A 21,690-nucleotide genomic window follows, 5' to 3' on the forward strand; every position below is an offset into this window, starting at 1 on the left:
GCAAGTACACTCTCCCTTTGATAAGAACATAAGAACTAGGAGCAGGAGTAGGCCATCTGGCCCTTCGAGCCTGCTCCGCCATTCAATGAGATCATGGCTGATCTTTTGTGGACTCAGCTCCACTTTCCCACCTGAATACCATAACCCTTTATTGTAAATAAACATTTCATGAAGGAGCCTCAACTGCTTCGCTGGGCAGGGAGTTCCATAGATTCACAACCCTTTGGGTGAAGAAGTGCCTCCTAAACTCCGTCCTAAATCCACTTCCCCTTATTTTGAGGCTATGCCCCCTAGTTCTGCTTTCACCCACCAGTGGAAACAACCTACCCGCATCTATCCTATCTATTCCCTTCATAATTTTATATTTTTCTATACGATCCCCCCCCCATTCTTCTAAATTCCAACGAGTACAGTCCCAGTCTACCCAACCTCTCCTCATAATCCAGCCCCCTCAACTCTGGGATTAACCTAGTGAATCTCCTCTGCACACCTTCCAGCGCCAGTACATCCTTTCTCAGGTAAGGAGACCAAAACTGAACACAATACTCCAGGTTTGGCCTCACTGTTCTTGATTAATAAGGGATCGGGGTTATGGGGAGAAGGCAGGGGAATGGGGATGAGAAAATATCAGCCATGATTGAATGGCGGAGCAGACTCGATGGGCCAAGTGGCCTAATTCTTCTTATTCTTACGGTCTTATGGTCTTACTAACACCTTATACAGTTGCAGCTTAAACGCCATCCCTCTAGCAATGAAGGACAAAACTCCATTCGCCTTCTTAATCACCTGTTGCACCTGTAAACCAACTTTTTGCGTCTTGATGTCAGAGACCAAAACTGTCTCACCAGGGTTCTCTACAATTGCAGCAAGGCCCCTTTACTGCTGTACTCACATTGTTTTGTGTTGAAGGCCAGCATATCATTTGACTTCCTCATTACTTGCTGTACTTGCCTGCTAGCTTTTAGTGACTCATGAACAAGGACACCCAGCCTGCTTTGGACATTAACATTTCCCAACCTCCCTCTCCATTTAAGAGGCACCCTGCCGTTCTGTTTTTTTCTACCAAAGTGGATAACGTCTCACTTATTCACATTATATTTATCTGCCATGTTTTTGCCCATTCACTTGGCCTGTATAAATCCCCTTGAAGCCTCTTTGCATCCTCCTCACAGCTCACATTTCCACCTAATGTTGTCTCATCAGCCAATTAAAAAATATTTCATTTGGTCTCCGTGTCCAAATCATTTATAAAGATTGTGAATAATAATAATCAAGTAGGCGTACATAAACACTGCAATGAAGTTACTGTGAAAATCCCCTAGTCGCCACACTCTGTTTGGGTACGGAACAGCTGTGGCTCCAGCAGTGATTCTTGTGGTCCCTCACGAGTAACAGTCTGCCATCCTGAGAATGACCATTTATTTTTCCTTGCTGCTTCCTGTCTGCTAACCTTCACCCTGTGCAACATCTACAAGTAACTCACCAAGATTCCTTAGACAACACCTTGCAAACCCACGACCACTCCACAATAGTCCTCAATACCGGGGCCCCGCAAGGCTGCGTACTTAGCCCCCTACTCTACTCCCTGTACACACACGACTGTGTGGCAAAACTTGGTCCCAACTCCATCTACAAGTTTGCTGACGATACGACCATAGTGGGCCGGATCTCGAATAACGATGAGTCCGAATACAGGAGGGAGATTGAGAACCTAGTGGAGTGGTGCAGCGACAGCAATCTCTCCCTCAATGCCAGCAAAACTAAAGAGCTGGTCATTGACTTCAGGAAGCAAAGTACTGTACACACCCCTGTCAGCATCAACGGGGCCGAGGTGGAGATGGTTAGCAGTTTCAAATTCCGAGGGGTGCACATCACCAACAATCTGTCCTGGTCCACTCACGTCGACGCTACCACCAACAAAGCAGAACAGCGCCTGTATTTCGTCAGGAAACTAAGGAAATTCGGCATGTCCACATTAACTCTTACCAACTAATGCATCCTATCTGGCTGCATTACAGCCTGGTATGGCAACTGCTCGGCCCAGGACCGCAAGATACTTCAGAGAGTCGTGAACACAGCCCAGTCCATCACACAAACTTGCCTCCCATCCATTGACTCCATCTACACCTCCCGCTGCCTGGGGAAAGCGGGCAGTATAATCAAAATCTCCTCCCACCCGGCTTACTCACTCTTCCAACTTCTTCCATCAGGCAGGAGATACAGAAGTCTGAGAACACGCACGAACAGACTCAAAAACAGCTTCTTCCCCGCTGTTAACAGACTCCTAAATGACCCTCTTATGACTGACCTCATTAACACTACACCCTGTATGCTTCACCCGATGCCGGTGTTATGTAGTTACATTGTGTTGCCCTATTATGTATTTTCTTTTATTCCCTTTTCTTCTCATGTACTTAATGATCTGTTGAGCTGCTCGCAGAAAAATACTTTTCACTGTACCTCGGTACACGTGGCAATAAACAAAATCCAATCCAAGGACAAGAGCAGCAGGTACCTGGGAACCCCACCACCTGGAGGTTCCCCTCCAAGTCACTCACCACCCTGACTTAGAAGTATATCTCCTTCCTTCACTGTCGCTGGGGCAACATCCTGGAACTCTCACCCTAACAGCACAGTGGGTGTACCTACACCTTAAGGACTGCAGTGGTTCAAGAAGACAACTCACCACCACCTTCTGAAGGGCAACTAGGGATGTGCAATAAATAATGGCCTAACCAGCAATGTCCCTGTCATTTTAAAAAACAGATTCTCAATCCATACCGTTTATTACCCCAGACCCGTTGAATCCTCCTCACAACTTGCTTTGACTGTTCCAATCCCTAATGTTGGACTTGGTAACTTTCCCAAACTCGGCTGAGCTTTTCATTTTGATGCACAATTGCATAAAAAGCAAAAATTATGAACGAGAAAAGAGTTCTGATCATCAGAATCCACACAGCCCAAATTCCCTCCCCCTGTATTGATTGGTGCCATACCTTTATCTTGCAGTACCACAGTCTGCTTTCCTTCTGTGGGTTTCACTTTCATCAACAGTTGTCATGCCATGTGTTGGCGTATTCCATAAATTACCCACATGTAAAAAATACTCATGCTTCAATCATGCCATATTAAGCCTAAGAACGTGTAACCTATTTTTGTCTTTCTGGTTATGTACAAACCTTCCTTTTAAATATCAACTCACTGTGCAGAGAAATTGAAAATTCTGTGCTAGATATGAATACGCACTGTTATTAATGTGTTAGAATAGATATCCGTTTTATTGTTTAATATTAGTCTCAGTTTCAGTGTCTCCTCCGTGTGTTCTTCTCTGCACCCTGTTTACTTAAAGAAAAATGAAAACTGTGTCATTAACCTGTGTTGCCAATTTTAGTGAATTGTCAGTCTGCATCCCCGGATCTGTTTGCTCCCCTACCCAGTGTTCATGGAGCATGCATCCTCCTTAATCATCCTGCTAAAATGCACCACGTCACATTTTTCAATATTGTAATTAATTTGCCAAATATATGCCCCTTAATATTGCCTTGTATTTTGACCCAACCTGCTTCTGTGTTCCGTCATTGGTGTGCGCAATTCTAACCACCTTGTCCCTGTTCTTTGGAGAGTCTCCACATTACTACCTGGCTCCCCAATGGAAACCTTCCTCTAGACCATTCTCTCTGACCATACTATTACTGCTTCTTTTCCTCCTGATTTGGTATCTATTCATTTATGCGCTACCTTGGAAAGCACTTTAGAAGTGCCTGTCAACCTGTCTGTGAGTGCTAAATTAATATGAGTAGGTACAGTATTTATACAAAGGCTTTGCTGATCTGAAGATAATATGAATGTTTGTCTTATGACCCTATGTTTTTGCACTTCCGATTTTGCAGACTGTGACGTTGATGCGAGCGACAAGCGACTCTGGCCAGGCATGCCAACGATTGATTGCCAATGCACTGCCTACCTCATCCGTGCCACAAGTGACCCTTTCAGGGACAATATCCTCTGCTCCTGTACATCAAACATTGACTAATAGGACTCCCCTGGCTGCAAGCAGGCCAGTGTCACCAATCTCGCAGACCAAGCAAGCGGGGCTGGTTAGCTTATCCGTCACAGCACCACCTAAAACCCAAGCGGTATTACAGAATTTATCACCAGTTTCACAGGATAGCACCTCAAACGCACAGGATAAAGTTGTTGAGCAAGTCAAACAGGTAGGAACAATGGCTTGTAATTTAGCTGTTTAATCCCTTGTGTCCTGTTCGTAATAGATTTCTTCAATCGTATGATTTTTTAAAACATTGTCGGTTATTGAGCAGCAAAACCTGGTGATACAACCTGATTGCTTAGCTCGAGGAAGGGAATGGAAAGATGTGTTAAGGTGGGAGGAAGTTTGTGTGGAACATAAACACCGTCATAGATCAATTGTGACAAGTGGCTTGTTTCTGCACTAATTGTTTGATTTTAGTTTAAGAATATGACTTACACTTTACTGCTTGTAGTATTCTGGCAAATCCGTTTAATATAATTGCTTTGAAAAAGAAGCGAGGGGGTTATATTTTATTGGCGCGCAGTCTCTTGGTTCTGTTGTTCCTTGGTATTAACTGCTGTAGCAGAATTGAATGAAATTTGAAATAAAAAATAATGTATTTCATAATTCTTTAAGCGGATGGGATTCCTCGAAGGGGTTAGATCTCTGGTCTAGCACCAGTATGCAACACCAACAAGGTATTAAGTACATGGACATTTTTTAGATTGTCAATTCAGCTGTGTACTGACAATTCAATGTGGATGGGAATAGAAAAGCTGGAGAAAGTAACACTTCCAGTTCCCAGGCCAGGCTCAGTGCATTGTTTTTTTTATAGGGATAAAACTTTCTATGTTCCCTTCAACAGTGTGCTGTGACCTCAATTTCAGACATGGATTCCCTATGAATGGATGGCTTCCAGGGCTGCAGTGTGATTTATACTATAGAGTCTTGGAAGTGCCTTGTAAAGTTTAAATCCACATCCCTTTATTCTGCAAAGATCTCAAGTTCCAAAAGATTTATTGTGCATGAATCAGGCAGTAGCCATTCCAAACTTCTATAAACTTCAAATAGGACATGAAAGAAGTTTCACTTCCAGGAACACTGAATTACCTGGGCTTCAGGGGTAATATTTCCAGGGCTTGGTTGCTGAATGTGACCCGTGCGTTGGGTCACCCTTCTGTTATTGCACCAATGTGACGTTTCAACGTGTGACATCGTCAATCAATGATTTGAAGAAAGTTGGCCAACTCATGGCAGTTCTGGGCAGTTTTATGCTTGGACCCATCTTCATTGCAGGAATGTATAATCCGCAGCCTCACACTCCCAAACCTGGCTCTCGAAATGTTATGAGGGTCTTTGCCTCCACAACCCTTTCAGGCAGTGAATTCCAAACTCCCATCACCCTCTGGGTAAAAACTTTTCCCTCACATCCCCTCTAAACCACCAGCCCCTTGCCGTAAATCCCTGCCCCCTAGTCATTGACCCCTCCACCAAGGGGAAAGGTTTGTTCCTGTCTACTCTATCCATGCCCCTCAGAATTTTATACATCTCAACCATGTCTCCCCTCAGACTTCTCTGATCCAAGGAAAACAATCAAAGTCTATCCAATCTCTCTTCATAACTAAAACTCTCCAGCCCAGGCACGGTAGCACAGTGGTTAGCAATGTTGCTTCACAGCTCCAGGGTCGCAGGTTCGAACCCGGCTTGGGTCACTGACTGTGCGGAGTTTGCACGTTCTCCCTGTGGCTGCGTGGGTTTCCTCCCACAGTCCAAAGATGTGCAGGTTAGGTGGATTGGCCATGCTAAATGTCCACAAAGGTTGTGTTGGGTTGCAGGGATGGGGTGGAGGTGTGGGCTTGGGTGGTGTGCTCTTTCCGGGGGCCGTTGCGAACTCGCTGGGCCCGGTGGCCTGCTTCTGCACTGTGGATTCTAGTATTCTATGACCATCTTGGTAAATCTCCTCTGCACCCTCTCCAATATCACATCCCTCCTGTAATGTGGATTCCAGAACTGCGCACAATATTCTAGCTGTGGCCTAACCTATACAGTTCCAGCATGACCTGCCTGCTCTTAAACTCTATGCCTCGGCTAATAAAGGCAGGTATACCATATGCATTCTTAACCACTGTATCCACTTGCTCTGCTACGTTAAGGGATCAGTGTACATATACACGGTAGCACTATGGCTACCGTGGTTAGCACTATGGCTTCACAGTGCCAGGGTCCCAGGTTTGATTCCTGGCTTGGGTCAGTGTCTGTGCGGAGTCTGTACGTTCTCCCTGTTTCTGCGTGGGTTTCCTCCGGGTGCACCGGTTTCCTCCCACAAGTCCCGAAAGACGTGCTGTTAGGTAATTTGGACATTCTGAATTCCCCCTCTGTGTCCCCGAACAGGTGCCGGAGTGTGGCAACTAGGGGATTTTCACAGTAACTTCATTGCGGTGTTAATGTAAACCTACTTGTGAACATAAAGATTATTATTACCAAGATCACTCTGATCCCCTGTGTTTCCCAGGGTCCTGCCGTTTATCATGTATTCCCTTCCCTTGTTTGTCCTGCCCAAGTGCATCGCCTCACACTTATCCGGATTGAATTCCATTTGTCACTGATCAGTCCATCTGACCAGCCAGTCTGTGTACTCCTACAATTGAAGGCTATCCTCCTCACTATTTACCACCCCACCAATTTTCAGATCATCCACAAGCTCACTGACCAACCCTCCTACGTTCATATCTAAATCATTTATGTGAAGCACAAACAGCAATGGCCCCAACAAGAGCCTGCGTCCATCTGTCCCCAGATGGAATTGAATCCTTGAGCCACCACAGCACTTTTCAGTATTAGCTTCCCAGTCATAAAATAACAAATTAGTGTCTCTCTCTCTCTCTCTCTACTGATCTGGCTGCAGCAAAAAATGATTTGGGGAGAAAAATGGGGAGACACTGAAAAATAAATAAAAACCTTGGAAGGACATTTATTTTGACCGTCTAAACCCTGCCCGCCACGTACAAGGGGAGGTCATGCCACCTCTGCAAGTCAGTTCTAAACCCCCACTCACCAGCAAAGTGTACAGGAGGAGGGCAGCACAGTGGCTAGCACAGTCGCTTCACAGCTCCAGGTTCCCGGGTTCGATTCCCGGCTTGGGTCACTGTCTGTGCGGAGTCTGCACGTTCTCCCTGTGTCTGCGTGGGTTTTCTCCAGTTTCCTCCCACGGTCCAAACATGTGCAGGTTAGGTGGATTGGCCATGATAAATTGGTCCTCAGAGCCCAAAAGGTTATGTGGCGTTACTGGGTTGTGGGATAGAGTGGAGGTGGGGGCTTAGGTGGGTTCGTCTTCCCAGTGCGGATTCGATGGGCCAAATGGCCTCCTTCTGCACTGTAAATTCTATGTCTATGTCTTCTATGTATAACTTAGTTTATGAAGCAAAGACCAATCATGGGTTACCTGGAAACCCAGATAACAGAAGCTAGGGACAGGATTTCCCGACCAAGCCGCTGCGTATTTTTCTGCGGCGGAAGCGGCCTGCCAGTGCGATTTACCGACCCTGCTGTTGTCAACGGGATGTCCCGGTGACTGCACCCCCTCATCGCCGGGAAACCGTGTGCCGACGTGGGACCGCAATATCCTGCCGGCATGAACAGTCGGTAAATCCTGCCCTAGATCTGGCAAGATGGAAAGGCAACATCCCCAGGTTGCCCCCCCCCCCCGAAAGTATTCGCCCTTATCCAAATTTAATTTGTACTTCGAGAAGGAGCCAAAACATCTGTGGGCGGCACGGTAGCACAGTGGTTAGCACTGTTGCTTCACAGCTCCAGGGTCCCAGGTTCGATTCCCGGCTTGGGTCACTATGTGGAGTCTGCACGTTCTCCGCGTGTCTGCTTGGGTTTCCTCCGGATGCTACGGTTTCCTCCCACAAGCCCCGAAAGACATGCTGTTAGGTGAATTGGACATTCTGAATTCTCCCTCTGTGTACCCGAACAGGCGCCGGAATGTGGCAACTAGGGGATTTTCACAGTAACTTCATTGCAGTGTTAATGAAGCCTACATGTGACATTAATAAAGATTATTATTATTATTAGTCTCTTTCCCCCCCATACACCCCAAATTAGCTGTTGTGAGTCCAAGTCCGGAATAGAGGCCAGTAGCTCGTTAATAAAAGCCATATGAACCCAAATTGGAGCGTACGCATTATCTAGGACCACTGAGGTGCCAGCCAAGGACCACTGAGGTGCCAGCCAAAGACCCCCTCCCCCTGAGTCAGCCACTTCCACCAAGAGAGATAGTACAACAGCACCATAAAAAGTTCACGCATCGAGTTCATACAAGATGGCTGCAAAACTCACCATCAAGAAAGAGCCAAGAACAAGCTACAGGTTGAGCATTCCTGCAGATTGGATGGTAGCTCACGTCACTCCAATATTCAAAAAGGGAGGTAGAGAGAAAGCAGGGAATTATAGACCAGTAAGCCTAAAATCGGTAGTGGGGAGAATTCTTGAATCCATTATCAAGAACTTTATTTTTTTTTTAAATTTAGAGTACCCAATTAATTTGTTTCCAATTAAGGGGCAATTTAGCGTGGCCAATCCACCTAGCCTGCACATTTTTGGGTTGTGGGGGAGAAACCCACACAAACAAGGGGAGAATGTGCAAACTCCACACGGACAGTGACCCAGTGCCAGGATCGAACCTGGGTCCTCGGCGCCGTGAGGCAGCAGTGCTAACCACTGCGCCACCCTGCCGCCCCACCCACATCCAACTTAATAAAAGCCACACACCCAACCTGTACAAGAACAACAAAAAAAACCAAGCAAACCCAAGCAAGTTCCAATAACAGCAAGACCCCCTACAAATAACAGTTAACTCGCCCCTCGCACATGCTGCAGCCTCCTTCGGTGCAGTGTTTTGTTATCACTGGACAACATTGCCATCTCAGCTTTCAACGAGACAATACAGTCACTCTGGTTCGAAAGAGCCACCTCCACCCCCTTTAGTACTGCGCCATGCTCCATTACTGTTTCGTTCATCTTCGCCAGCGCCGAACAAATTAGAGCTCGGGCCACCTCAATTGAACTGTGGATATCCTCGGAGACAGCCTGCCGCTGCTTCTTAAATTCCGCTGGTAAGATGCCTGTAAGAATCTCGATCATCAGTGAGGTGACCTGAGACCCGGCCGCGGCCCACGCCATTTTCTTGTCAGACGAGGCTCGCGAGGCATCCGTATCGGACGATGATTCCGTATTTACTGACGTCTTGCATTTTCCTCATGTAGAACCCTTATCCCATCGAAATATTAAAGTTTTACCCCCAACACCCCCCAGAAGCAGGGCACCAAAGGCCACAAATCAAGTACCCAGGCGGGAGCCACCTTGTGTGTGACTACTCCCTGCATGTCGCCCCCGTAGCCCATCACCAGTGCCATCCTTGATCAGCAGTGCTACTCCTCCACCTTTACCAGCTTCCTTTTCTTCTTAAATATCATATATCCCTCAAATTCAGGACCCAATCCTTTTCCTCCATAATGGCTATTAGAGCATACTTATTTTCTTCAATGTGTGCTATCAATTTGTTTACGTTATGAATGCCATGCGCATTTGGATGTAGAGTCTTCAGTTTAGTCTTTTTTCTATCTTCGTAATATCTAGCCTTAATTCTTAGGTTTTGTTTCTCTCTCTCCCTTCCTGACTCTCTTTTCCCATCTTGCTATTTTCTCCACTTCAAGAAGTGCTTCTCGATATCACCCCTGAATGGCCCGCCTCTAATTTTAAGCTTCTCCCCCTTTGCTCTGGGCTCCCCACCAGACAAAATAGTTCATTTCAGTCCTGTCTAATTCTTTACTCCTCATAAACACTTAAATTAGATCAACCGTTAGCTTGTGTTCCCTTGAATACAGAAGATTGAGTTTGTGCAAGTGTTCAGATCTCTCACCCAAGGGTTTTTACTTAGTGGCTGGCTGGTTACCCCATTCTTTGTTAGGTTATGAATCAGAACACCAAGACCTGCTGGCATTGATAAATCTGAGGTACTGTACATTAATGGAAATGTTACGCATGATTTGCATGGCCTGGGCAAGTGCACTGTCGCAGCAGTGAATAGTTTGTGGCTGATTTCACTTCAGAAGCAGCCAAGAAGCTACTTTTTCTCAATCAGTTTGAAGTTAGTTTTAGAGTTGAAAGGACACTCTTGAGGGCAGCACGGTGGCACAGTGGTTAGCACAGTTGCTTCACAATTCCAGGGTCCCGGGTTCGATTCCCGACTTGGGTCACTGTCTGTGTGGAGTCTGCACATCCTCCCCGTGTCTGCGTGGGTTGCCTCCGGGTGCTCCGGTTTCCTCCCACAGCCCAAAGATGTGCAGGTTAGGTGGATTGGCTGTTCTCAATTGCCCTTAGTGTCCAAAAATGTTAGGTTGGGTTACAGAGATAAAGGGGATAGGGTGGAGGTGTGGGGCTTAAGTGGGGTGCTCTTTCCAAGGGTCGGTGCAGACTCGATGGGCTGAATGGCCTCCTTCTGCACTGTAAATTCTATGTCTTTCTCTGACACACTGGTCACCCATTGAGCTCACCAGTTCACAACAGCTGGTGTGTTATATCATAAAATCGCATACCCATTCTGCCCATTTGCATCTGCAGGTTCTCTGAGAGAAGTATCTCATTAGTGCCACTCCCCCTGCTCCTGTCCCCATAGCCCTACATGGACGTTGTTAATTCAGCCCTATCACCCTTTTCATTCTTAGGAAAATCAGATACATCAACGAATTGCTGAACTTAGGAAAGAGGGACTGTGGTCAATGAGAAGACTGCCACGGCTTCAGGAAGCAACACGGCCGAAATCTCACTGGGACTATCTGCTGGAGGAAATGCAGTGGATGGCTGCAGACTTTGCTCAAGAAAGGAGGTGGAAGATGGGCATTGCTAAAAAGGTAAACTTGTGTCTGACCTTAAGTGCATTAATGGGCGGGAAAGAAGAATGTGCAAATCTAAAACCTGTTATCATATCTTTCGGGACGCTTCACAACCCATGAAATCCGTTCCTAAAATGCATTTACTGTTGTTGTATGAGTAAGCGCACTGGCCAGTTAGCAAACAGCAAAGTGCCAGAAACAACGCACGAGATGACTGGCCTCTTGATCAGGTTTTGATTCAGAGAGGGATTTTGGGCCTCAAAGTCTTCAGAAATAGTCGGTTGGCCCTGAAGGGCGTTGAAATGTTTTGAGGTTGTGAAAAGCGCTGTATGAATTAAAGTCTCTTTCTTCAACTGAGAAACCTCCGTCACCTTATGGAGCTCTTCAAAATTATGGAAAGGTTTGCAAGCGTAGACCAGATGTTTCCAGTTGTGGAGGAGTGCAAAATTATCGGTCGTAAATGGTCATAAATAAAGCCAACAGAGGATTGGGGAGAAAAAGAGTAGTGGGAATCTGAAGCTTGCTACCTCACGGAGTAGTTGAGACAAATAGTATCTTTGCATTTAAAGGGAAGCCAGGTAAATGCAAGAGGGTGAAAGGAATAGAAGGTTGTTCTGATGGCGTGGGATGAAGGGTGGGAGAGGAAGTTATTGCGGTGCAAAAACACCAGCATGGATTGTTGAGCCGAATTGTCTGTTGACATATATTTATATTTTTAATCAGTAAGGGAATCGTGGGTTGTGGATAAGGTGGGAAATTGGAATTGGGAATTAGTCATGATCTAGTTGAATGATGGAACAGAGTCAATGGGCCAAATGCCATATGATCTTTTGGTTTATGCGTAAATTCTGCGATATAAATGTGAGTTCTTAATTAACAGAATTAATGTTTTGAAGCTCAGTTTCCCAGAATACTTAAGCAAGTGGCCCTAGAAATAGTAGATCCATTGGTGGTCATCTTCCAAGATTCTATAGACTCTGGAACAGTTCCTACAGATTGGAGGGTAGCTAACGTAATGCCACTATTTAAAAAGGGAGGTAGAGAGAAAACAGGGAATTATAGACCAACCATCCTGATGTTGGAAGTGGGGAATCTGTTGGAGTCCATCATGAAAGATTTAATAGCAGAGCACTTGGAAAACTGGCAGAATTGGACAAAGTCAGCATGGATTTATGGAGGGGAGATCATGCTTGAAAAATCTACTGAAATTCTTTGAGGGTGTAACTAGTAGAGTTGACGAGGGGAAGCCAGTGGATGTGGTGTATTTAGACTTTTCAGAAGGCTTTTGACAAAGTCCCACGTGAGAGATTAGTGTGTAAAATTAAAGTGGGTGGGATTAGGATTAGTGTATTGCGATGGATAGAAAACTGGTTGGCAGACAGGAAACAAAGAGTAAGAATTAACGGGTAGTTTTCCAAATTGCAGACAGGGTAATGTAGATAAATGTGAGGTTTTCCACTTTGCTATCAAAAACAGGAAGGTAGATTGAGAGAGCGGAATGCGCAATGAGACCTTGTATAGCTCTGGCTGAAAGTAAGCATGTAGGTGCAGCAGTAAAGAAGGCAAGTAGTATTTGGCCTTCATAGTGAAATGATTTCAAGTACAGGAACAGGGATGTCTTACTGCAATTATATAGAGCCTTGGTGAGACCTGGAATATTGTGTGCAGTTTTGGCCTCCTTATCTGACGAAGGATGTTCTTGCGGGAGTGCAGCGAAGGTTTACCAGACTGATTCCTGGGAGGGCAGGACTGATGTATGAGATTGTTAGGATTATATTCACTGGAGTTTAGAAGAATGAGGGTGGGGGGTAGGGATCTCATAGAAACCCTCAAAATTCTAACAAGACTAGACAGGGTAGATGCAGGAAGGATGTTCCCGATGGCGGGCGAGTCCAGAACCAGGGGTCAGAGTCTAAGTCTAATTTCTTCACCCAGAGAGTGGTGACCCTGTGGAATTCTCTACCACCGAAAGAATTTGAGGCTAAAGCAATTGTATGTTGTCAAGAGGATTTAAGTATAGCCCTTGGAGCTAAAGGGATCAAAGGAGGGAAAATGGGAACAGGTTCCTGAGTTGGATGATCAGCTATGATCATAATGAATGGCAGAGCAGGCTTGAAGGGCCGAATGGACTCCTATTTCCTGTGTCTCTACATTAAACATTAGCATTGCACGTTTAAGTATTATAAACAGCGACTTTGAAAGGGGCATGCATTTTACAGTACAATACATTCCTCTCGCTGTTTTTATTAACTTGCAATTTAGATTATGATGATATTGTTTCTAAAAAAAAAAGCAGCCTTCAGTAATCCTTTTTTGTGACCAGCTTGCACGAACTGTTGTGCGCCATCATGAAGAACAGAAGCTGAATGAAGAAAGAGCGAAAAGAGAAGAACATGCCAAACTAAGACGCAAAGCTGCTTCAGTTGCGAGGGATGTACTGCAATTTTGGTGTAATATTGAAAAGGTAAAACATTTAAATATTGACCATCAATACTGAAGACCTGTTGAGCTTTCATCAGCCACAGGTATAAAGATATGTTCCAAAAAGTGCCAGAAATGTCACCTGAAATATAAACTCTTGTCAGGATTCCCAAATCGTGCCTGACAACCTGTCAGGCTTATTTGGCATTTTGAGAAGTCTAAAAGAGCTGTTCGAACAAAATTGGTGCCAGTAATCTCTTGGTGATGTTTTGTAATGTATGTTGCGGAGACCATAATACATAGAAAGCATTGAGCACCTCCAATTAACATTACCTCCATCATTGGTGACTGTGCCTTTAGCTGCCTAGTCTCCAAGTGGGCAGCACGGTAGCACAGTGGATAGCATTGTGGCTTCACAGCGCCAGGGTCCCAGGTTCGATTCCCGGCTTGGGTCACTGTCTGTGCGGAGTCTGCACGTTCTCCCCGTGTCTGCGTGGGTTTCCTCCGGGTGCTCCGGTTTCCTCCCACAGTCCAAAGACGTGCAGATTAGGTGGATTGGACATGATAAATTGGCCTTAGTATCCAAAACGTTTAGGAGGGGTTATTGGGTTATGGGTATAGGGTGGAGGTGAGGGCTTAAGTGGGTCGGTGCAGACTCGATGGGCCAAATGGCCTCCTTCTGCACTGTATGTTCTATGTAATCGATGTGCCATTTCCTCCCTAAATCGCTTGTGCTCCATTTAGGACCCTCCTTAAAATCTATCTCTTCGACCAAGCATTTGGGCACCTGTTTTAATATCTTGTTGCGTACTCCGTTCTAAATTAATTTGTGGGATGTGGGCGTCGCTGGCTAGGCGAGCATTTATTGCCCATCACTAATTGCCCTTAAGAAGGTGGTGGTGAGCTGCCCTCTTAAACTGTTGCAGTCCAAGTGGTATAGGTACATCCACAGTGCTGTTACGGAGGGAGACCCAGGATTTTGACCCAGTGCCAGTGAAGGAACGGCGATATGTTTTCAAGTCAGGATGGTGGGTGGATTGGAGGGGAACTTGCAGGTGGTGATGTTCCCATGCATCTGCTGCCCTTGTCCTAGATGGTCGTGGACGTGGGTTTGAAAGGTGCTGTCTAAGGAGTTTGGTGAGTTGCTGCATTGGATCCTGTCGATGGTACACACAGCTGCCATTGTGCGATGGTGGTGAAGGGGGCGAATGGTCAACCGGGCTGCTTTGTCCTGGATGGTGTCGAGCTTCTTGAGTGTTGGAGCTGCACTCATCCAGGCAAGTGGAGAGTATTCCATCACACTCCTGACTTGTGCCTTGCAGATGGTTGGCAGGCTTTGGGGAGGGTCAGGAGGTGAGTTACATGCCACAGAATCCCAGCCTCTGACTTGCCTTGGTAGCCTCAGTATTTATATGGCTGGTCCAGTTCAGTTTCTAGTCGATGGTAACCAACAGGATGTTGGCAGTAGGGGATTCCGTGATGGTGATGCCATAGAATGTCATGGGGCGATGATGGTCAGATTCTATCTGCGCGGCATGAATGTTGCTGGACACCTTTCAGCCAGGCCTGGATATTGTCCAGGTCTTGCTGCATTTGGACATGGGCTGCTTCATTATCTGAGGAGTCACGAATGGTGCTGAACATTGTGCAGTCATCAGCGAACATCCCCACTTCTGACCTTATGATGGAAGGGAGGTCATTGATGAAGCAGCTGAAGATGGTTGGGCCGAGGATACTACCCTGAGGAACTCCTGCAGTGATGTCCCGGAGCTGAGATGATTGACCTCCAACCACCACAACCATCTTCCTTTGTGTCAGGTTTGACTCCAACCAGTGGAGAGTTTTCTCTCTGATTCCCATTGACTTCACTGCTGTGAAATGCTTTGCAACACTTAACTACAAAAAAAGTGCTATATTAATGCAAGTAGTCGTTACTGCTGTGCAGGAACTAGGCAATTGATGTGGTTCTTTGGCTGAGTAATCAAGTGTTATGATTCGCCAGGTTTGCTTGAGGTACTGTTCGATTTGGCTGATTATCGATTCACAGATTGCAACTTTGAGACATCCTTGCATAGGGGCAGATGCCGCCGCTCCTGGGGTGAAGATAGATGAATCTTTCCTGGTGTGATGAGGTGATTGTATAAAGTGAACACAGCATCATCGGTTTACCTTGATCAGGCATTTGTGGGGAGTTGGGATGAGGGAAAGCAATGATCTTGGAAGTCCAATGGATTTGAGTAAGTGGCTAGGTATCTGTGCTTATTGGAGTCTAATGGGAACTGTAAACTGTGCCATCACTGTTCTTCCTGCAGCCTTGACTTTAAACCTCTGTCTCACTCTCTCTCTCTCTCCTTTAAGACCCACCACATCGACCAAGCTTTTGGCCAACCCTCATAATACCCTTAACATCCATTTCTGCCCGATTGTGTCTCTCTCTATAATGTTTCTTATCATAGATTATCACAGAATTTACAGTGCAGAAGGAGGCCATTCGGCCCATCGAGTCTGCACCGGCTCTTGGAAAGAGCACCCTACCCAAGGTCAACACCTCCACCCTATCCCCATAACCCAGTAACCCCACCCAACACTAAGGGCAATTTTGGACACTAAGGGCAATTTATCGTGGCCAATCCACCTAACCTGCACATCTTTGGACTGTGGGAGGAAACCGGAGCACCCGGAGGAAACCCACGCACACACGGGAAGGATGTGCAGACTCCGCACAGACAGTGACCCAAGCCGGAATCGAACCTGGGACCCTGGAGCTGTGAAGCAATTGTGCTATCCACAATGCTACCGTGCTGCCCTTCTTGAGCTGTTCTATATTAAAGGCACCACATAAATGCCGTTATTTGTGTTTTCTAGCACCTGGGGGTGAGATCTTCTATGGTAATCAATTTTTCTGATGGAGACCATGGTAATGTAAATAATGCCTCGTGTGCAGATTGGGGGAAGGCCGCTTTTTAAAATTTTGGATTTTCTTTTCAGGTTGTAGAAGTTAAATTGCAACTTTATATGGAAGAACAGAGGAGAAAAGCATTGCATCTACGAAGGGAATCAGCAAACCGAGGTTAAGAATGTAGTTCGGTATTTAAAAAAAAAAAGAATTATTGGATTGATGTGTGGGCAGTTTCCAGCCCAAAGAGCAAACATATCAAAGTTATTCATTGACTTTAAAATTGGATACATTTTAAGAGTACTGTATTTGTAATATTCGGCCATTCTCTTTTCAGGTCAAAACTCTGTATCTCCATGGCCCAAGCCAGAAAAGCTGAGTGACATGGTAAGTTTCCAAATGAATCAATTGTATATTAAACTGGTTAGACTGTAACGTGACAGAAGCTTTTACAGGCGCCAGTCCCGTATGTGTAACAAGGTTTTGATAAAGGATTGAACCAATTATCATTTTGATTTCTGCATTTAAAAAAAATAATGAGCTATCATCAACATGCAGGACTTCAACTTTTACTGAAGAAGTTTTTTAGTTTAATCCTTGCAATGGTTAAAGCATGAGAAATGCTGATGTGTGGATTGTTTGTTTTTAATTTATAGGATCCATTGGGCAGTGAAAGCAACAGAAAGGTCACTGATTCATTTGCTGGGGTTGAGGCTGCTGGGGAAGCAGGTTTGTTGATTTTATGTTCTTACCTGCCACTAAAGGGTCTGCCTGCTTGCAAATGAAACTAAAACCGTGCGCCGACTTTCATTTTCAGTAGAAGACTGTGAAGAGACCATTGAAGAACAGGAGGCCGTTGAAGGCATTGTTGACCATCAGACAGAATTGGCCGATTTAGCCAAGCAAGGTAATGAGGCCGCTTTCATCACTTAAGTCAGAAGAGCCTTGGGAGAGAGTGCAACGGGGATTCACCACTATGATGCTGTAGCGTGAAGACTTAAATTATGAAAGGGGTTGCATAAACTTAGCTTGTGTTCCTTTGCGTTTAGATGGGCGAAAAGTCATTTAATTGGGGTATTTAAATCACAGAAAAATATTTTGGTAGCACAGTGGTTAGCACTGTTGCTTCACAGCGCCAGGGTCCCGGGTTCGATTCCCGGCTCGGGTCACTGTCTGTGCATAGTCTGCACGTTCTCCCCGTGTCTGCGTGGGTTTGCTCCGGGTGCTCCGGTTTCCGCCCACAAGTCCCGAAAGACGTGCTGTCAGGTGATTTGGACATTCTGAATTCTCCCTCTGTGTACCCGAACAGGTGCCGGAATGTGGCGACTAGGATCTTTTCACAGCAACTTCATTGCAGTGTTAATGCAAGTCTACTTGTGACACTAATAAAGATTATTATATGTTCTCTGGGAATCAGAATCAAGAATGCGTGGATATAACATTTAAATTAGAGCTCGGTTATTTGGAGAGAAATCAGGAAACATTTTTTTACGCACAAATCGTGGTATAAATCTGTAAATCTCTCCCTCAGTCGGCTGTGGTAGCTGGCGAGTGATTAGGAACTTTCAAGACCCGCGATAGTTTTTTTTTGATGGGTAGGGGAATCAAGGGATGTGGAGCTAAAGTAAGTAAATGGAGTTCAGATATGGATCAGCCATGATCTAATGAATAGTGAGTAGCCTCCAGGAACTGAATGGCCTAATGTTCCTATTTTCAAGTGCAATTATTATTGAATTTGTTTCCAGCTGAAATCCCTCTGGAAGATCTTGTCCGTCAGTACGCCAGTGCTTATTCACAAAGCTTTAACTGGCCAGCTCCGGATTCTTCTGATAGTGAAGATGACGATTATGAGGAGGACGAAGGTACGTCACCTCCTAAAGTGCTTCAGGAAGATTTGTGAATGATTAGAATTAATATGCAACTTTAAAAAAAAAAAAAAAAATTTTATTAAAGTTTTCAAACACAATTTTTTCCCTTACAAATCAACAAAAATGGTAACATGATAACTGCTATATAACATTGTTTAACTAACATAGTAAACTAACCAAATAACACAAAGTAATGCTCCCCCCACCCCCTCTCCCCCTCCAAAAACACAAACAATTTACCCCCCCCACTCTGGGTTGCTGCTGCTGGCCATCTATCTTCCCTCTAACGTTCCGCTAGGTAGTCGAGGAACGGTTGCCACCGTCTGGTGAACCCTTGAGCTGATCCTCTCAGCGCAAACTTCATCCGCTCCAGTTTTATGAACCCCGCCATATCGTTTATCCAGGCCTCCAGTCCGGGGGGTTTCACTTCCTTCCACATGAGTAAAATCCTACGTCGGGCTACTAGGGACGCAAAGACCACAACATCGGCCTCTTTCGCCTCCTGCACTCCCGGCTCATCCGCCACTCCAAATATAGCTAACCCCCAGCCTGGCTTGACCCGGACCTTCACCACCTTCGAGATCACTCCCGTCACTCCCCTCCAACTTAATATGCAACTTGACCAGCGTGTGATAAATATAAAGCTTGTTTCCTGCAGTTTTTCCCCATTCCAGTAATTTACACAAACCCACTTTTGGTATTTTGCAACTCAGTTCATCGTGGGTGCTTAATGAGACTCTTGTGTTTCAGAAATGGAAGAAGAGTTTGCTGCTGAATTTGACAGCCTGGAGCAAGAGGTGGCAATTGATTCCCTGCTGAGCGTAGACCAGTACAGGGCAGTGGAGAGAGTAAATACCAATCCAGCTGAGGGCAGGAGGCCAAGAAAGGACATCGCTGAGGTTTCCGCTGCTGCTGAACCCCTCCTGCCGAAGGGCACAGCTCGTTATGCATCCTCGGTAATTGTCTTTCTTGGGAAAGATTGTGCAGCAAAGTGGCTTTTTGATGCACTGGTGTATTCAGTGTACACACCTTTTCTTTGACAGGTGAGAAATGCTGCTCCTTTCTTGCTTCATGGGACTCTCCGGGAATATCAGCAGATTGGTATTGATTGGCTAGCTGCTTTGCATAGAAGAAAGCTAAATGGAATTTTGGCTGACGATTCACGGTTAGGCAAGACTGTGCAGATCATTGGTTTTCTCGCGCACCTCGCCGCGAATGAAGGTAAGACAGCTGCAAGAAGGATAAATGCAGAATTCAAATCTGAATATTTTCAGCACGCAATCTGATTTCTTTGATACACAAAATTGAAAAGACACACTTGTGTTTTGGGAGGACAATTTTTTAAATATATATAAATTTAGAGTATCCAATTCTTTCTTTCCAATTAAGCAGTAATTTAGCGTGGCCAATGCACCTACCCTGCACATCTTTTTGGGTCGTGGGGGTGTAAACTCCACATGGACAGTGACCCGGGTCGGGGTGGAACCTGGGACCCCAGCGCCGTGAGATAGTAGCGCTAACCACTGCGCCACCGCACTCCCCTCTTTTGGGAGGACAATTAAACATGGCAGATCAGTGAAATGGGTTTGGTGATATCGGTCAGTGTGGCAGCTTTGCTGCTGCGCCTGTCTCCTGTTGTTTTCAGTCTGTATTCAGACTGAATGTAGGTCTTTTGTTCTTTAAAACAGAACAACTTGCATTTATACTGTGTCATTGAAACCTACAGGACATTGCAAATGCTTTCTAGCCACAAAGTATTTCAAATAGATCAGTGTTGTAATGTAGAAAAAGACAACAGCCAATTTGCGCAGAGCAATGTTCCACAAATAGAAATTAAATAAGTGACCATAATCTTTTGCTTTCAGTGTTGTCGGTTGAGGGCCGGGATATTCCTTTGCTGCTCTTCAAATAGAAGTTGTGGGATCTTTCACCTCTGCCTGAAAGGATAAATGGGACGGTGGTTTAATGTCTCATATGAAAATGATACTTTTGGCAGTGCAGCATTCCTTCTGTACTGCACTGGGAGAGTCAACCTAGAATTTTCTTAGTGCCTGTGGAACAGTAGCACGGGTCAAGTACTTGACATTCACTTTGAATTTTATTAAAATTTTGGCCACTATAAGTAATGTCACCCCATTTCTTCAGGACCCCCCCCCCACACACACACACCCCTTTGCTGCAGATTAATCAGCTTCAGTCGACTGTTGTCACATTCACTGAGCTAGAAATGGTACCTGTACATATTTGTCCACTGAGCAGTTTGTTTTCTGTGTGAAGCAAGAGCAGAAAATGACTTAAAACTGGACAGCAAATCATTTAGCACCTGAAATAGGGAGCGAGACTAACGTCGCACCAGTGGCCTGACATCAGAATTGTCTTGATTTGAGAATATGCTTCGGCTTTATGGTCTTTTTGTTTTGGAAGAATCTTTGTTTTTAAAGTTTTTTGTTTGTGGTTGGCTTCCAATTTGAAATAAGCTATCCAACCAATGCACTTGTGCTAATTTAGCATCGAGAAGTTTTGAATCTATTGGTGCAGCAGTGCCGAGAAATTTGAATGTGCTTTCCGTGTTTTTGAACCTCAAGGCATCTGGGGTCCACATCTTGTTGTGGTGCGGACTTGTAAAATGCTCAATTGGGAAATGGAATTCAAACGGTGGTGTCCGGGCCTCAAAATCATGATGTACTTTGGCACAAGGAAAGAACGTAGAGTGAAAAGAGAGGTAATGTTTTATTCATTAATTTGTTTCACTTGTAACTATCGGGAAAGATTGAAAAACCCGGGGCTGTTTTATTCTCCAAAAAGGAGTAGGCTGAGGGGTGTGACCTGTAGAGGTCTTTTTCAATCATTAGAGGATTCAATAGAGCAGATATAAAGATGATGTTTTCAGTTGTGGGGGAGACCAGAACTAGGGATAATAAATATGAGATAGTTACTGAGGACTCCAATAGAATGTAAGAGGAACTTCTTTACACAGGAAGTGGTTAGAATGTGGAACTTGCTACCCCAATGAGTGGTCGAGGTGAATAGCAGAGAAGAATTTAAGGGTAGAATCATAGAATCCCTGCAGTGCAGAAGGAGGCCATTCAGCCCATCGAGGCGGCACCGGCCCTCCGAAGGAGTACCCCACCCAGGCCCGCCCAATCTTCTGGACACCAAGGGGCAATTTAGCATGGCCAATCCACCTAACCAGCACATCTTTGGAAACTGGGGCACCCGGAGGAAACCCACGCAGACACGGGGAGAATGTCCAAACTCCACACGGACAATCACTCGAGGTCAGAATCGAACCCGAGCTGGTGCTTTGAAGCAGCAGAGCTAAGCACCGTGTCATCCCTAAGCTGGATAAAGATGAGGGAGAAAGCAGTACAAAAATGCGTTGATGGGTTTAGATGAAACTCGGCGGGAGGTGGCTTGTGGGTAGCATAAACACTGGGTTGGACTGAACGGCCTGTTTCTGTGCAGTATAATTCTAAGTAATTCCATTGCGAAGAGCATTAGTGTATGATGCCATTTTAAAATACACGCCCTTGATCTATATGAAATTATTTTTAAGATATAGTTGGGAACAGAGGAGAT

At 45.4% G+C, this 21,690-nt stretch overlaps 1 protein-coding gene across 11 annotated transcripts in view; it reads left to right on the top strand.

Moving 5' to 3' along the window:
• The window catches only part of ep400 (E1A binding protein p400), a 211,536-nt gene that overhangs the window by 64,446 nt on the left and 125,400 nt on the right, over positions 1–21,690 (top strand). For 10 of the 11 annotated variants that reach the window (XM_072466267.1, XM_072466655.1, XM_072466501.1 and 7 more), the window contains 11 exons: positions 3,891–4,214; positions 10,759–10,944; positions 13,250–13,390; positions 16,336–16,417; positions 16,581–16,630; positions 16,900–16,972; positions 17,061–17,150; positions 17,989–18,105; positions 18,862–19,067; positions 19,155–19,332; positions 20,697–20,833. In XM_072466267.1, the coding sequence (XP_072322368.1) occupies positions 3,891–4,214; positions 10,759–10,944; positions 13,250–13,390; positions 16,336–16,417; positions 16,581–16,630; positions 16,900–16,972; positions 17,061–17,150; positions 17,989–18,105; positions 18,862–19,067; positions 19,155–19,332; positions 20,697–20,833 (1,584 nt within the window). The remainder of the gene's footprint in view (positions 1–3,890; positions 4,215–10,758; positions 10,945–13,249; positions 13,391–16,335; positions 16,418–16,580; positions 16,631–16,899; positions 16,973–17,060; positions 17,151–17,988; positions 18,106–18,861; positions 19,068–19,154; positions 19,333–20,696; positions 20,834–21,690) is intronic. The other variant, XM_072466418.1, reaches the window with a different exon arrangement.

The sequence above is a fragment of the Scyliorhinus torazame genome, chromosome 1 (assembly GCF_047496885.1).
Source record: "Scyliorhinus torazame isolate Kashiwa2021f chromosome 1, sScyTor2.1, whole genome shotgun sequence".
Taxonomy (NCBI): Eukaryota; Metazoa; Chordata; class Chondrichthyes; order Carcharhiniformes; family Scyliorhinidae; genus Scyliorhinus; species Scyliorhinus torazame.